Source organism: Penicillium argentinense (genome assembly GCF_028826775.1).
Source record: "Penicillium argentinense strain IBT 30761 chromosome Unknown utg000005l_segment0_segment0, whole genome shotgun sequence".
Classification (NCBI taxonomy): domain Eukaryota; kingdom Fungi; phylum Ascomycota; class Eurotiomycetes; order Eurotiales; family Aspergillaceae; genus Penicillium; species Penicillium argentinense.
The window spans coordinates 1475979-1490507 of record NW_026622664.1 but is presented as its reverse complement, the minus strand read 5'-3'; the positions used below and the strand labels follow the sequence as shown (position 1 = coordinate 1490507).

At 51.7% G+C, this 14529-nt stretch overlaps 4 protein-coding genes across 4 annotated transcripts; all 4 read left to right on the top strand.

Annotated features, from left to right (window-relative positions):
- Positions 1-882: 882 nt before the first annotated feature.
- N7532_005351 (uncharacterized protein) lies at positions 883-3221 on the top strand (the record flags this gene model as incomplete). The annotated part of the gene is made up of 2 exons (XM_056617845.1): positions 883-2427; positions 2490-3221. 2 exons carry the CDS (start codon positions 883-885, stop codon positions 3219-3221), a joined length of 2277 nt encoding a protein of 758 aa, XP_056474004.1.
- Positions 3222-4681: 1460 nt separating this feature from the next.
- On the top strand, positions 4682-5073 carry N7532_005350 (thioredoxin family protein; the record flags this gene model as incomplete). The annotated part of the gene is made up of 3 exons (XM_056617844.1): positions 4682-4713; positions 4780-4828; positions 4879-5073. The coding sequence occupies 3 exons, from the start codon at positions 4682-4684 to the stop codon at positions 5071-5073; spliced, it is 276 nt and encodes a 91-aa protein (XP_056474003.1).
- Positions 5074-8208: 3135 nt separating this feature from the next.
- N7532_005349 (MHYT domain-containing protein) lies at positions 8209-10800 on the top strand (the record flags this gene model as incomplete). Its single annotated transcript, XM_056617843.1, has 4 exons — positions 8209-8378; positions 8456-9020; positions 9072-9257; positions 9313-10800. 4 exons carry the CDS (start codon positions 8209-8211, stop codon positions 10798-10800), a joined length of 2409 nt encoding a protein of 802 aa, XP_056474002.1.
- Positions 10801-13034: 2234 nt separating this feature from the next.
- On the top strand, positions 13035-13586 carry N7532_005348 (uncharacterized protein; the record flags this gene model as incomplete). The annotated part of the gene is made up of 2 exons (XM_056617842.1): positions 13035-13236; positions 13288-13586. 2 exons carry the CDS (start codon positions 13035-13037, stop codon positions 13584-13586), a joined length of 501 nt encoding a protein of 166 aa, XP_056474001.1.
- Positions 13587-14529: the final 943 nt, after the last annotated feature.

Genomic DNA, 14529 nt, shown 5'->3' with positions numbered 1-14529 from the left:
TTATTACCGGGGGTTGCTGCTGCGTTAGCCTGCTCGCTGCAGACTCTTCCTCCAGTGCGAGCGGAGGACGAACGCCTGTGCAGCGACGGGTTTTTTGCGATATGACCGCATCGGTGTGCTGTTATTGATTTTTTTGTGTCGTGTAGAGAGTGGATATCCCCCACAAATGGAGACAGCAATTTCCAATGACGATGTTGATGCCGATCTCCCCTGAAGACTCGTGCGACGCAGCCGAGCAGAGCGTAGGCGTTGTATCGACAACCCGCCAGCCCCGTGTTGTGCATCTGGCCAGCAGGTACCAGGTACTGTGCGACAGGAGAAGCAGGGCGTCGACGACTAGTAGGAGTCCGTCACCATGGGTGCCTCAGGGAGTCATAATAATAATAAGGCCTCGAGGAAAGACAATAAATGGGGAATGTGGGTTTATTTTTAGGGAAACCAAAACAAGCCGGGGCCGGTCTGGCCTTTTCTCTCCACGAGCCCTTACTTCTTGTGAATCACTTTTCCCCTTTCATTTTCCCTTTTGTCCTCCCCTGGAGCTGTTCAGGACGTCCGCTCGCTCCCTGGGTTAATCCCCCTGCCCGATTGCCACACTGCCTACAAGGCATTATTGGCCCCCCACGATCGCTTTTTCACTTCTTGCGCATCCCCCGAACTTTAACCCACGGATGACGCCGGTGGCCCTCGCCTTTCACTAGACTCGAATACTTTACATACCCAAAGGGTAGCCATTCCCGAGTACTGTCGACCCGCGTCCTCCATGAGTCCCACTGTTTACTCGCCTCGTTCCGCCCGCTCTCTTTGCATCTGCATCTGCGACCACCGCGAGCGAGATCCCAATCACCACTGATTTTGGGGCGTCTTGCCCACCCATCGAGCGCCATGGCGATATGGCCTTTCGGTCGGAAGAACAAGCGCCACACCATCCAGGTGAGCGCCGACGAAGCCGACGTCCTCCAGGCATCACTGGAGCAAGAACCTCCTGCGCCTGCCCCCGAGCCCACGTTGGCCCGCAAGCCATCCCGCCGCCAATCCAACCGTCAAGGAAATCGTCTGTCGCGTAATGGCGATGGCACAGAAAGCCTTCGGGGCTCTGCTCGACTGTCCTCGCATCGCCCTATCTCATCCCTGGACCAGCGCACCTCGGAGCCCGAGAACGATCGCGGCGCGCCGCAGCGACCACTCTCCCGTACCGGATCATTGCTGAAGAAACTGAACCAACCCCCGACGCCGCAGAATGGACCGAATAAGCTACGAAAGAGCAAGCGCAAGACCGACGAGGTGATGCGGGAACGTGAGATCAAGATGTTGTCTTCCACGCCCATCGACATCCCTCGTCGGTCTAGTGCCCAGGCGGGGGACTATGTGCTCGAACGACGCCGCCGCAGAGCTAACGGACAGCGCGCCGAACGCTACCAGTCCGACATCAGTCTCTCCGTTCGTGATTCCGCTGCATCCTCCCTCTCTGATGCCTCCGATCCCTACACCTACAAGGTCAACGCTTTCGCCGCGCTGACTCCCCGGCCCATTGTACGATACGTTGAAGCGCCGCGACCGACCACTGTGAGAAGCAATACCGAACCGGTTGGTGCTGCCCGACAGGACAAGAATAAAATACAGGCCATGACTACGTCGCAAGAGGATCTCTATTATTCCCGGCGACGAGTCAACGAGTTGGCCGATTCGTTGGATGCAAGCACCCTCCGAGAATTGCTTGACCGAGATCGCCGTCGTCGTGAGAAGAAGCAGATCGACGACCAGGAAAAGCTACGTCGCAAGTTGCAGGAACGGGCGGATGCACAACAAGCAGAGGAGGAGCAAGAACGGCAACGAGAGCTACAAAAAGCGCAAGCAGAGTCCAAGGCGGAAGTAACTCAGCAACGCCAACCTGAAGCTGAGGTCCCCACCGCAGCAGTGCCCGAAGATACATATCACCACGACCATGTCGTGGAGACCATCCCGGAAGAAACTACAGCGGCGGTTACTGCTGAAGAAACCGGATCTTGGTTGCGCGGTGAATCCAAGGGCAGCGATGCTCTGGCCGGCCGCGAGTCTCAACGGAACTCGCTGGAGAGTGCCCGCGTGATTGGCAACATCGATGATAGCTCGATTCGCGAGCCCAAGCTGGCGACACGTTCCAGCTTTGCTCATTCGCATGAGATGGGCATGTCCCGCACCACCCTCTCGCCCTCCCACTCCTCTCTTCGCCACGGCCTCAGCAGCAGCCAGTCGCAGACCTATGGCGTTGGCTCCACCTCGGATATCTCCGATCGACGGCCATCTGACACCAGCGGCCACCGTAGCGGAGGGAATACCATCACCTCCTTGTTCCGCCGTGGCTCCTCTCGTCTCAAACGCCGCTACCGTGAGCGTTTCGCCGAGTCCAGCCCGGAGGTGTCCAATGCATCCCACGAGTCGTTCTTCAAGGTCCAGACGCAATCCTCGCCTCCCCCTCTTCCTCTATTATCCCTCCCCGCGCATTTGTTCAGCCTACTGGAATTGTGAAACGGTCACAGTCCAAGTTCACCGAGCATTTTGGTGATGAGCCCCTCTCGCCCCCCGACTCCCGCCTGCAGTCTCCAGATATTCCCGAGCAAGTGCCCGAGTCCTCTATGGAGAACGAAGAGAACACATTCTTGCACGGCCCTTCGCCTACACCCGGCATGGACATTATCAACCCGCATAAACGTCGCCACCAATCCTGGAACGAGAGCTTTGATGTCGAGTCCGACAATGTGCCCTTGTCGCAGTCTTTGGCCTCGATTGACTCGGAAGGCTCTTGGATGTCTGGCCAATTCTTCAAGCGGATGTCCCAGAAGCCTGGCAGCCCTGTGCGAAATCAAATGAGCACAGTCGGCTTTGCCATGACTGACGGACCGTCCGATACCCATGACGATGCCCGTGACTCTGTTGATTCCCGTGGCGCCATGAGCAATATTATGGGCGAGCCCGAACTGGAGACCGATGCGACTGGAGCGGATTCTGGCAAACCCTCCGAGATGTGGCACCATGAAGTTGGTCGGAGGCCCATGATTGTCAACCCGGTCAATCGCCCCAAATCCAACCAGGGCATGCTCAAGAGCATCCCATCATTATCGCCCATTTCGGCAGAAGATGGCCACAGCTCTGAAGAGGAGCAGGAGCCCACTCGTCCTGTTGATGTGCGCCGGATCGCCAGCATGCATGGTGAAATCGGCCACATCGAGCAGGAACAAGAGTAAACTCGTCCTCGTCTCATCCATGTTCAACGGTGTTCACCCTACCCCACGTCCATTTGAGTTGCGGGCCTAGACCCATTCCGCTCGCGACGTACATACCCTGTCATTCCTTAGAGATTTTCATTTGTTTTGGTTTTCCTTTGTTCATGATCAATCAGTGATCTTCGGTGCAGTTTGTCTGCCATGTACGATGCGATGTGTTGATGCAAGGCTCCAGTATCCTTCCACCACATAATTGCATCTATTACTTCCCCTTCCCTTCCTCTCCCCTCCCCCTTGTTCCCAACCCTTACCTACCCCATCTCCCCCTGCCCGATTCACCCGTTGAGTTGCTGAGCTTGTTGTTTCCCGAAGCTGTTCCCTTCGATTTGTTGATACCCCAGCTCGCCCGATGTTTTGAGTTTGTTCAAGATGCATAAATTCCACTTCCATTTTTCAATAGCACCATTCAATTGGCCCTTTCCACCTGTTTATCCACCTCGATCGACTACATACGATCCCAGCTATATACCCTACGAACGATTGGGTTTGTCTCTAATACACATACCTCTCGCGATTCGCCGGTCGATGACCCTTGCCCATACTACTTTCTCCATCTCTTTTCTTCCCACGCTTAGATGACTGCGGGGAAACCCTGCAGTTCCCAGCTCTCACCCGCGGCGCCGATTCCGGATTTTCCTCGCGGTCGAGGGAACAACCCCGCCAAACGCATTGATGCCCTATGTATAGACTACTTCGGTGTTTGTACTGTTCATTCGGCATTTGAAGCTACATAGAAGACGCTGGACGATGCGCGTGTTCCATCCTGTCTGGACGGGATTCTCGAACGCGACTTGAATAATCCTTTAATTTCTAATGTAAATATTGAGTCATTACATATTTAAGTATTGAAGTGGATGTACAAAGTAGTAGTTATGCTTAAGGTGGTGGAAGTCCCGACCATTCCAATTCGTAAGCAACGAGCACGTCATCCGTCTTCCGCCTTCCAGCCGATTCTGCCCACTCCGACCGCCGACCTCCCTTTTCTCGGCCTCCAGCAACCAGCAACAATTGGACTGTCGATCACGCCAGACCAAGTCCTGCAGACCGAGAACCAATCCGACCATGCGCGTAAGTTTTTATCTCGGTCTCTGCCGCCGACGGGAACCAGCTGGAGGGTGCTCGGCGGGGATTATTCAGCCTGCCTGAAGTCCTACCTTTGTAGGGTTACCTAATCCAACCGGCAGAACGTCATCGCCCTATAAGAACCCGCCCCTCCGAGCTGCCCCTCCCTTGAAATACCGAAAAAAGCTCACGCCCCTCTCCTCCAGTTCACTCCATCTCTCCGTCTCGCGCGAGTTTCTCTGACTAGAGCTACTCCGTCCGTTCTCCGCACTTCCATCCCGACTCGTCTCCCCGTGCAGACGCCCTTCCGTACCTTTACCTCGACCCCAATCCCGCGTTTCACGCAATCCACATTCAAAATGGCCGGCGGCAACGTTGTTGAGATCACTTCGTAAGTTCACCAATACACATTGACTTTCACCAATGTCACCAGACGCTAATTCCTCTCCCTCTACAGCAAGGAACAGTGGGTCTCTGATGTCCTTAACGCTTCCGACCCCGTCCTCGTCGACTTCTTCGCCGAGTGGTGCGGCCCCTGCAAGGCCATCTCCCCCAGATCGAGAAGCTCTCCAACGAGTACACCGGCATCAAGTTCTTCAAGGTCGACGTCGACAAGCTCGGCGAGGTTGCTGCCGAGAACAGCATCTCTGCCATGCCCACCTTCCTCTTCTTCAAGGGTGGTGAGAAAATCGAGACTGTCCGTGGCGCCAACCCTCCTGCCATCCAGGCTGGTATCCAGAAGCTGCTTTAGATATGTTTCCAAACCTTGATACTGTGCCTCGATGGATAAGATAAATAATGGGGGCTTTTGTCGCGTTTCTGTGTTATTTAGTTTTCCCTGAGGATTGGAATTGTATCTTTGGGCCTGAGGGTCCTTGTTTTTGATTCCCATTATTTCTATGTGGTTTTGTTATAATGACGTGCGTATAAGACATGTAGAGCATCTTCTAGACTTTTACTGAGTGTTGGTCCGGTGGACATTGGCCGGTGCACACATACATGATTAACCGCGGGGTACCAACTGCAATCCAGTTCCACAGACGATCATGATCGCGTGCATCATGCATGCAATTGAACCAGTGATAAGACGCATGCACAAGTATATGCATCAACTTCGAGAACAAATTCGGGATTTTTCCGCGAGAAATGTAGTCAGTTGATCACATTAGTTCAAGATGCACGAGCTGGTGCACACCGCAGTTGAGGGGGAGGGGTTCAGAGTGGAGAAGTGACTGCCTCGAAGCTAGGTTGAAGTAGCAAATGGTATATATGTTCTTGTTTTGTAGATGATCTATCATTTTCTAATTGAAAGATACTGTGTACTTCATTTTTGGGCGTTTTCGGGCGTATGTTGGGAACCTCTTAACAGCGTAATGTCAAGAGCGCCCAGGTGCCGAGTTATGATAAGCTAAAGTGTCACATACTAGGACTTTGTCTGTGGCGCATGGCTTGCAGGAATATGACAGTCACTCGACATGATGAGAAGTGTTCGTATGACAGGTGGGAGTAGAAAATTGTGCCTCTACCTAAGCAGGTAAACCTCTCAATGCTATCACAGTGTTATCTCATTAATGACTCAAAGGTTGGATCAATTAAAATGCTACCTTGCGACCAAGACGTAGAGATTTCTCTGTTAATTTTTTGGGACTCAAATGAGAACTTCTGCGAGCTCGACTTCGGTGTCGCCGGTCAATTTCTTCAATGGGAGAAACTCATCGACGAGTAGGAAACAAACCACAAACAGGGCCTCGCTAGTGCTATCTTGATCGAGGTTTTACTCTGGACTTGCAGCCGCCTGGATGGAGTCGAGTCTAGACGTGAGGACCCTCGCGATGGCTGTGTGGCTGCATGTTTAAACTGCCAATGCACAATTTCCCGCGAGAAGCTGTGCAGAATGTGATCGAACTCTGCGGATGAGAGAGGGTCGGAGAATTACAAAGTACCGTGGAGTCAAAACTGTGAACCCACAATTGCCATGCGATTGACAGTTTACCTCCGGCATGCACCACCGCCCACGCCCCGACTTCAATCTCCCCGATATGTCGATTCCTGCCGCTACTTCCTCCAGGATTCAATTTCCAGCCACACCACATTGCAGCGGCAGGCAAATGATCCCGGGTAATCCATGGGGATGGAAAATGCGTCCGACAAGTCGACAGGCTACGAGTTCGTGGTTCGGCTAAGCAGCCGAAAAGAAAAGACTGGTCCCGTTGCTGGTGGACCCGATTTGATGGATCAGATCGATCTGTTCGACCAAAGATCAAATTTGGGTGTCCCAAATCCCCGAAGCGTGGGCGACGAGAAACATCCCACTGCTATCACCACGGCGCTGGGCGGCGCTAGGCCAATAGATCGAGATTCCCCCGACGGGCCTGGCTGAGCAATCAATCTGCGCCACCAAATCAGACCCTTCCAGCAGTGCCGGGTTTTCAGCTTAGGATTCCGTTGGGGGGAGGGCCGGATATTAATTTGATTGCGATATTTTCCCATCCCTCAGGCCGAGCCGCGACCGAAGTATCGTACGTGTGCGCGCAGTGCAGTGCGGCTCTGGGGCCGGGGGCGACGACATGGAATTTTGATCCACCCGGGACGATCTGGGATGCCTTCACGCCCCGATCATCAGACCAGTTCGTACTTTAGTGAGCATTTCAGGCGCCGGGCTGCGCTAACAGAGCTTGGATGCGTTTGTGACAGATCACCGACAGCTTCGACGTGCAGATCCGGATGGCAAAGTGCAGGCGACACAGCACAAACCCTCCATCGTGATTGTCGAACCCCATCAGATCCCGTGGGGCTGCCGCTGCATCATCCGGCCATTGTGACTGGCGACACGGCGCAGCTGGACTCGAGAAGGGCAGCCCCAGCCGTCCCAATCAATCCATCGGCCGCGCCGATTGCGTTGCGGATACCACTGGCAATAACTTTGAACCGGCTCTACTGCGAGCTGCTCTATTTGAGTTTCGAGTGCGAACGTAACAATTGAATTCTACTAGTGCATGTACAGTACAGGCTACTAAAGTACGCATGCTGATGGCGTCGCGGCGCCAACTTTCCTACGGAGGGTAGGATTTGTTGCGCCAGGTTCATTGAACACACTGCCCTCCCCGGCGGCGCTAGCGAGGCTAGCTTGAGAGGGCGATACTGATACGCCGCCATCACACCAGCGGCCCCATCGTTCCCTACCCGCTTCGATCCGATCTAGATTGGGCACGGTCGAATAGCGGCCGTCGACGGGGGAAACATCCTCGCTTCGAAAGTCCACTCTAGACAAGGGTGTACTCCACGGCCAAACGCCCCCATTTGCTCCAAATCGTGAAAATTTCCACTGGAATCCACGCGATCAATCTGAAACTTTTTTTTGGGCCTCTTATCCTGGCAAGGCTATTCTCCTTCGGCATTGGGCCGAATTCTACGAATGCCAGCTATCGCTAGCTACTGCCACGCGAAAGCCGCATGTGGATGGATGCAGGCCATGTGCAGCTCAGGGTGGGGACCTACCGTCCTCGAGCTCGGATCTGGATCCATATCGCTCGCCTACGGGGCCAGTTATTTCTCCGATACCCTTGTCAAGACGCAGTATTCGCGCTGACCTGCTATAATATCCGAGTCGCCCGGCTTGGTGATCTGGGGTTATAACAATATCATCGCCACGGCACTTGTGTCGCACACTTGAGCTGAACTTGCATCCTCTTCATCGTCATTCCTTTCGTCAAATAATTTATACTTTCTCTCTGGGTCATCGATACCCCTCATGTCTATTCTGATTTAATAATTCCTCTCTGCAAGTCGGCCATCGTTACTCTCCCTATTGAGAACGCGACTCGACGCCAATACGCGCCACAGATGCTGGTACTGTAGTAATTGATCCCACAACTTATTGCTCAAAATGTCGAGTTCAAACACTCCAGACCACAGTGGGGTGGCCCCGGAATCTCTGATCCATGTCTCCTACCTTGCGGGCTATATCTTTCTTTCCTACGTGATCAGCTCGATGGGATGTGCAACAACACTGGAGTTGCTGCATCGGAGGACTTCGCGATCTGGTTTCTATAATTGGTATGCAACAATCAGATGGACCTTGATATGTGACTATGACTACGCGGCAGGCAAAGAATTAACTCTTTTCATCAAAGGTATCTACTCCTCACATCATCCATTACCATGGGCGGCATCGGAATCTGGTGCATGCACTTTATCGGCAATCGAGCTATCGTCCTCGGCAACGGCGATAAAGACATCCAAGTCCTTTACAACGTCGCCTTCACTGGTACCTCGTTCATCCTTCCGGTGATCGTCCTGCTTGTCGCGTTTTACTCCGTCGGCGTTGAAGGGAAAGCAGGATATCTCCGCATCATGACCGGTGGATTTTTGACTGGCAGCTCAGTATGTGGAATGCACTACGTGGGTCAACTGGGCGTTGCAAACTACAGGTGCTCCTACCGCGTCGCGAACGTTATCGGCTCCGCAATAATCGCCATATTCTCCAGCACTGCTGCTCTGGGAATCTTCTTTCGATGGAGGGCAACTTGGACGGACAGCTGGTGGCGACGGGGGATGTGTGCTTGCTTGCTTGCAGCTGCGGTCTCGGGAATGCATTGGACGGCTGCTGTTGGAACGAAATATAAGGGGCGTGATAAGTCGATTAGACAAGGGACGCAATTGTCTCGAAGCCAGGTCGTCATTATCTGCGCTGTTCTGGTCAGTTGAACGTCGAGGCACCACATGAATGGAAACTGACGATGTTATTAGGCCTGTGTTTCATGTTTGATTCTCTCTGCGTGTGCGATTGTGGCAGGTGGAAACCGAAGAAGATCGACAACGCGTGCACACCAGCTTGTTCTTGCTTGTGCGTACTTTGATCCAGCAGGCCGAGTCATGGTTACCCCGCAGGCTCTTTTGCCTACCCGAAAGATTGTCGATCACTATATCGGACGGGTTCGTTACTATTCCGCTATGTTATCGTTGACCGAGCTGACTTAATACCGCGCAGACATTCAAAGACGACGATCTCACCCGCACACACCCGACCTTCCTTTGGGCCTTTAGGGCAAGTCGGAACTGGGGTGTTGTCAAAGACCTCATTCCATTCATGCGAAACCGCCTCGAATCCGAAGAACGAGCCATCCAGAAACATGTACTATCACGAGGAGTTGTTATGGACAAGGAGACGGAACTGCAAACGGACTTCGATACTCTGTTCAAGCAACTCTTCTGCGTGACGGCCCAAGAGCTCTCAGATGAGCTGCGACAGCCTCTTCAGGATCTGGGAACTCTATACGATGATGTTCTCGCCACCGCCATCCCAGTTTCGCGTCTCTCTAGAGCTATGGGCCGTTCGTCTCTGCGTACAGGCAAGGGTCAATTGATCTTCAGTGTCCGCCAGCTTCAGAAGCATGAAGCAAACCGTCTGGCATCCACCGGATTCAGATTCGCTACTATTGAACATGTCACATCCACTTTATCTCGCCGTATCCATGTCCCGGAGGTCACACTTCTCGATCATCTCCGTGATATGCGCGACTATGCCACGTCCAATCGCGGCTTCGAAGAAGGCGTGCACCTCATCTCCTTTGTCATGCGTCCTACAGTCCAGGACCACTTCGAAATTCTAACCACCAAAGGAACCGGCAACCCACTCCCGTCGTCGACATTGCCAATCAAGCGATTGAACGTGCAACACCTCGACATCCTCTCCCACATGGAAGGATGGTCCATGAATACTTGCCTCAAATACCTTCAATCCAAAACCGCAGTCCAGGTCGACAAATCCCTGGACGAGTTCCGCGAATACCTCGTACGAGGAATCACCTCTCTCGCAAGCTCATTCCCCGAAGAAATGCGCTCCGCCGCAACATTCTCTGCCCGACCACTCGTCGCACCCTGCCGTAGCGCCGTCCGCACCTCAGAAGAGATCCATACCCCCCAACAATGCACTCTCCTCACCTTCTGCGTCGTCGGCACCCTCGACACCCAAGTCCCCAACCCCGACTTCACCTTCACACCTTTCCGTCTCTTCCGCGTCCAGCAACAAGTCAACGACACATTTGCCGACCGCGAAGGCTTCAGCCGCGAACTAAACCAAGATCTCTTCTGCACAGATGTACGATCTGGTTCCTCCGCATACGAATCAGTCCCATCGACCCGGTCTGGAATTCTCCGTCTCTGGCCCTCGCGAAATCTTCCACACCCACGCAAATCACCTTCTGGTCTCTCCCAGGAATCACTGGTAGAGCCACATGCCACGGCATTGGGTGATATTACCGTGCAGAAGGAGGTCCGGGTGGATGTGACCCGGCTGAGCGAGAATAATGCCGTGCAGAATGCCGTTAACACGCATGGTGCGATTATTGCGGCTGGGAATGCGGCTATGACGCCTGCTACCTATGTCGATGAGTTGTATAGTTTGTGTTATGCACCGGGAATTCGATTGTGCCCGGACTCGACGTTGCGGCGCTCACAAAAGTCCGATATGTCATGATCCTAGCTCCTGCTGCTCACTGAGTAGACGTCAACAACGGTTCAGGCATGTTCAGGTCTTTTGAGTGAGAGATTACAGATGTTCAGTGAGTGCTCAGCCCGTCAGTGAGCACCCATGATTCGAACATCCATTCGACGAACATTTGGGAACGCGATGTTTCCTAGGTTGTGGAAGCTTGGATTCTTGCGAATCAAGAATAGTATTCTAAGTGTGTTTCCTAGAGACATGCAATGACTTACAGCTCAAGGAAGAGAGCAATGATTTTTCTGGAAGCAAACATTATCTTCCTGGAAGTGTGAAAGACAATGCAATGGGCTCCTGGGACGCACTTATCATTTTTCAGAAGTATGTAATGACCCTCAATTTAGCTCGCAGTTTTTGATGGACGGGAAGTAAGACACAGATTCTTATCAACAGCACTACTTGAAATAGCCAATCACCAATATCTTGTTGAAGTCTAGAAATGCTACTGATCATAGAGATGTTGGAATGAAATCTGAAATTTTGTGTATTGCAAGAAATTGACAACAATGTAAAAATTCTTCTTTGATGGGAATGTGGGAGATGTAAACAGGCCAATTGAAGCGGTGTTGATAGTGGCCATTGAAGTGCAATCCCCATTAAAACTCAGACCATCACAATACTTTTGATTTCAGACAGGAGAGAGGTAACGGTTGATTTGAGTTCTTATGCTCATCCCATTATCTTTCTAGCATCTCAAAACAAAAGAGTCAGAAGAACTTCATCATTGTTGAACCTCATCAAATTGAGGTTTGGGAAAACCTTGCTGGATGCTGCATATTGACTGTCATCTGAACATAAGGCAGGCGCTCAATTGCACTAATTTGTAAGCAAGGGATGTCAAGATTTATCCGCAGGCACATTTGAATCAAGATGCTCTTGTGAGCACTAAAGCCGTCCCTGGCAACTTTTACGGACGCAACTTAGAATGGGGCTTGTGCATTAGGAGAATATCACATCATGCTAAATAAAAAAGGGCTCAATTCTATTTATGGCTGATTAACTGAGGTATGAAAACGCGTAGTCAGAATTATGCAAGACCTCCTTGACCTGGCACGAAAAGAAAATTAATAATACATAAGCGAAAATAGAAAGAGTAATGCTGAGATCATTCTACATGTAGTAAAGATGATACTCGCCTCTATGCATATTGAGCCATGCGGAAAAGAGCGATTTGCAGGAACTCAGCCGGATTGGTTGATCCATTCTCTTGTAAAACATGACCACGTGGTTGTTATCCTGTGTCATTGTACACAGTAGAAAAATCCTTTTCGGACTACCATGCAAATTGCTCACCATAGACACTCGTCGATTAACCCTATCCCGTGAAAAATCAATCATACAACAACTTGTGTGTGACAACTATGCCTGTAAATCTCTCCTACACTGAGTATTTCGCAATTTGGCCCCAATGGGCAATTTTCCGAAATCTGAGGCTCTGGATCTCGAAACTGTGGAACTTTGTACAATTATTTGCAGCTACAAAAATCATCACGTAATTTTGAGTTTTAAATCGTCCTGTCACCATTATGCCTCAATAACATGATGAAGAATTCATTTGCCCGATGTAGCTTGCTCTAAATATATGCTGCTATGCGGGAGTGCTGTCAGGCCTGCCGACAGCTCGAAGGTGCTCGCCAGCCCACTGAACGATTGTTTCCATGGGTTGCAACGCAAGCCCCTGATTGGTCGCCCGAAAATGTATGTAAACATGACAAAATACACAAAATAAACACAAAGGAAATCCAAAACGAACGTTGCGTCCCCCGCTTACCTTCGGGCCTTCGGATTCGCAGCTCCCCACCAGCCGAAACGGCCTCGGCCGTCGAGGATCAACCGCAAATAAGGACCGTACGGGAGCATTGGACAATACGCCATGATTTTGGGAGAACCCTCAGGCATATACCTCTTTCCCGGCAGGTGTAAATTGCGGAGGGTTGAGATCGATGGCAAGCCAGTGTAGATAGTGATGTAGTTGACCCGGCTACCCCAACGTGACCTGCCGGCAAATCGGCCAATGGGCTGACAGACCCGAGAATGACAAATCAATCAATCAATCAATCAATCAACGTCGCGTCCCCACAAAAAAAAAAAAAAAAAAAGCTCTTTGCGAACCGCGCGCAGGACTCAAGAAGCCGGCATACGCCGTGGTAATGCACGGCGTGCCTTGCAGCTTCGATCCATATCAACCAGAAGCGAAAGCAAGGATTAAGATGGAGAATGCCGGCCGCCTTGCTGATACACCAACTGAGATCAACCTTATTGGGTGGTTGCTCAGCCGCCGTAAGATGGAAGAGGATAATCCAGAGACCTTGAAACTCGTCATTGAGTTTGATGACGCCAACGCAGCCAACCAAGCTATTTTGATGGGCCTCGCGCTCTTTGGGAGAAATCATGACTGCCGATTCTTTGATGGTAACTAACGTCTGCAGCAATGCTTTAACTGTTAACTGTATGGACATATAGCCCGAAACTGCAAGCGAACGGCTCGATGCGCATTTTGCGCGAAGAGCCATGATACCCCAGACTGCCCACATGCCAGGGACCGCACCCAGGCCAAGTGCGCAGCATGTATCAAGCATGAAAAGAAATCCAATCTTAACCACTTTGCCTTCGACAGAGGCTGCCCGATCAGGGCAGAGCGGCTAGACATCATCCGCGCGAATCGCATTAACGGGCCCCAGTGGTTTGCGTTCTCGTTGAGTGTCTTGATCGTGTCCGTGATGCTGGCTATATTGACATCGTTGAGTGAGGTGACCGGCTGAGCGCCGCTTGGGGTGGTGAGCCCTGATGTCCTCCTCAATCTGATCATCGTCTGCGTCTGCTACCCTGGGACGCCGACACTATCCGTAGGCATGAGGTCCACCTGTCTCAAGGCTGATGGAGATCTTCGGCCAAAGTATGAATGTTCATTTCCAAGCTTTGAAACGCATACATGGTGTGCATATAGAGCTCGCCCACCAGAGGCCTGCTGAATGACATTCGTAGAGCATGTCAGCATGATACTACGATGTGGCTGAGTGCTGAAGAAGATCGCCGGGCTCACCACATCCATGGATGTGATAGGACGTGCCTCAGGAAGAGACCCACCTTCACGATCTATAAAATGCCCCACCAAAATACTTCGAGTGAGAGAATCCTGATACTGTAGTGAATAGACTTGAACGTATAGCGAAATGCCACTAAAGAGACTGATTTAAACTGTTGGAAGATGGTCAAAGTAACTTGAGTCCAGCAAGTTTGCTGTGAGACCACGCTGAAGCATTCCTGGATTATGGAGATCAATCGCTTTTGAAGAATGGAAAAAGGCAATGTAATACAGCTTGTTGTGGACTGGGGATCCTCACCATCCTCACTGGACTTCTTCTACTCTGAGGAGTCGGAGACGGGGAGCGTAATGTGCTCCAGTATGGAAGCGTACCGGACGCCGCGAACCAAACACACAGCCTGCGACGCACTCATATGCCACTACCGCGTACGAGGGAAAGAAAAAGTGGCAAAAATTCCAAGCAGAAGTTCAAGAGTGTCTCCAGCTTCCAAGTAATGACCCACTTCAAGATCATCAGTCTACCTACGGACAGCGCTCGCGATTATCGAAGACCCAATCCTCCTCCCCTCGGTTACCACACACCCCCCCCTCCCACCTAGCAACTGTCAACCGTAGAACTCCGTAGAATTATTTTAAAGGGAAGTTCCGTAAAAGTAGTG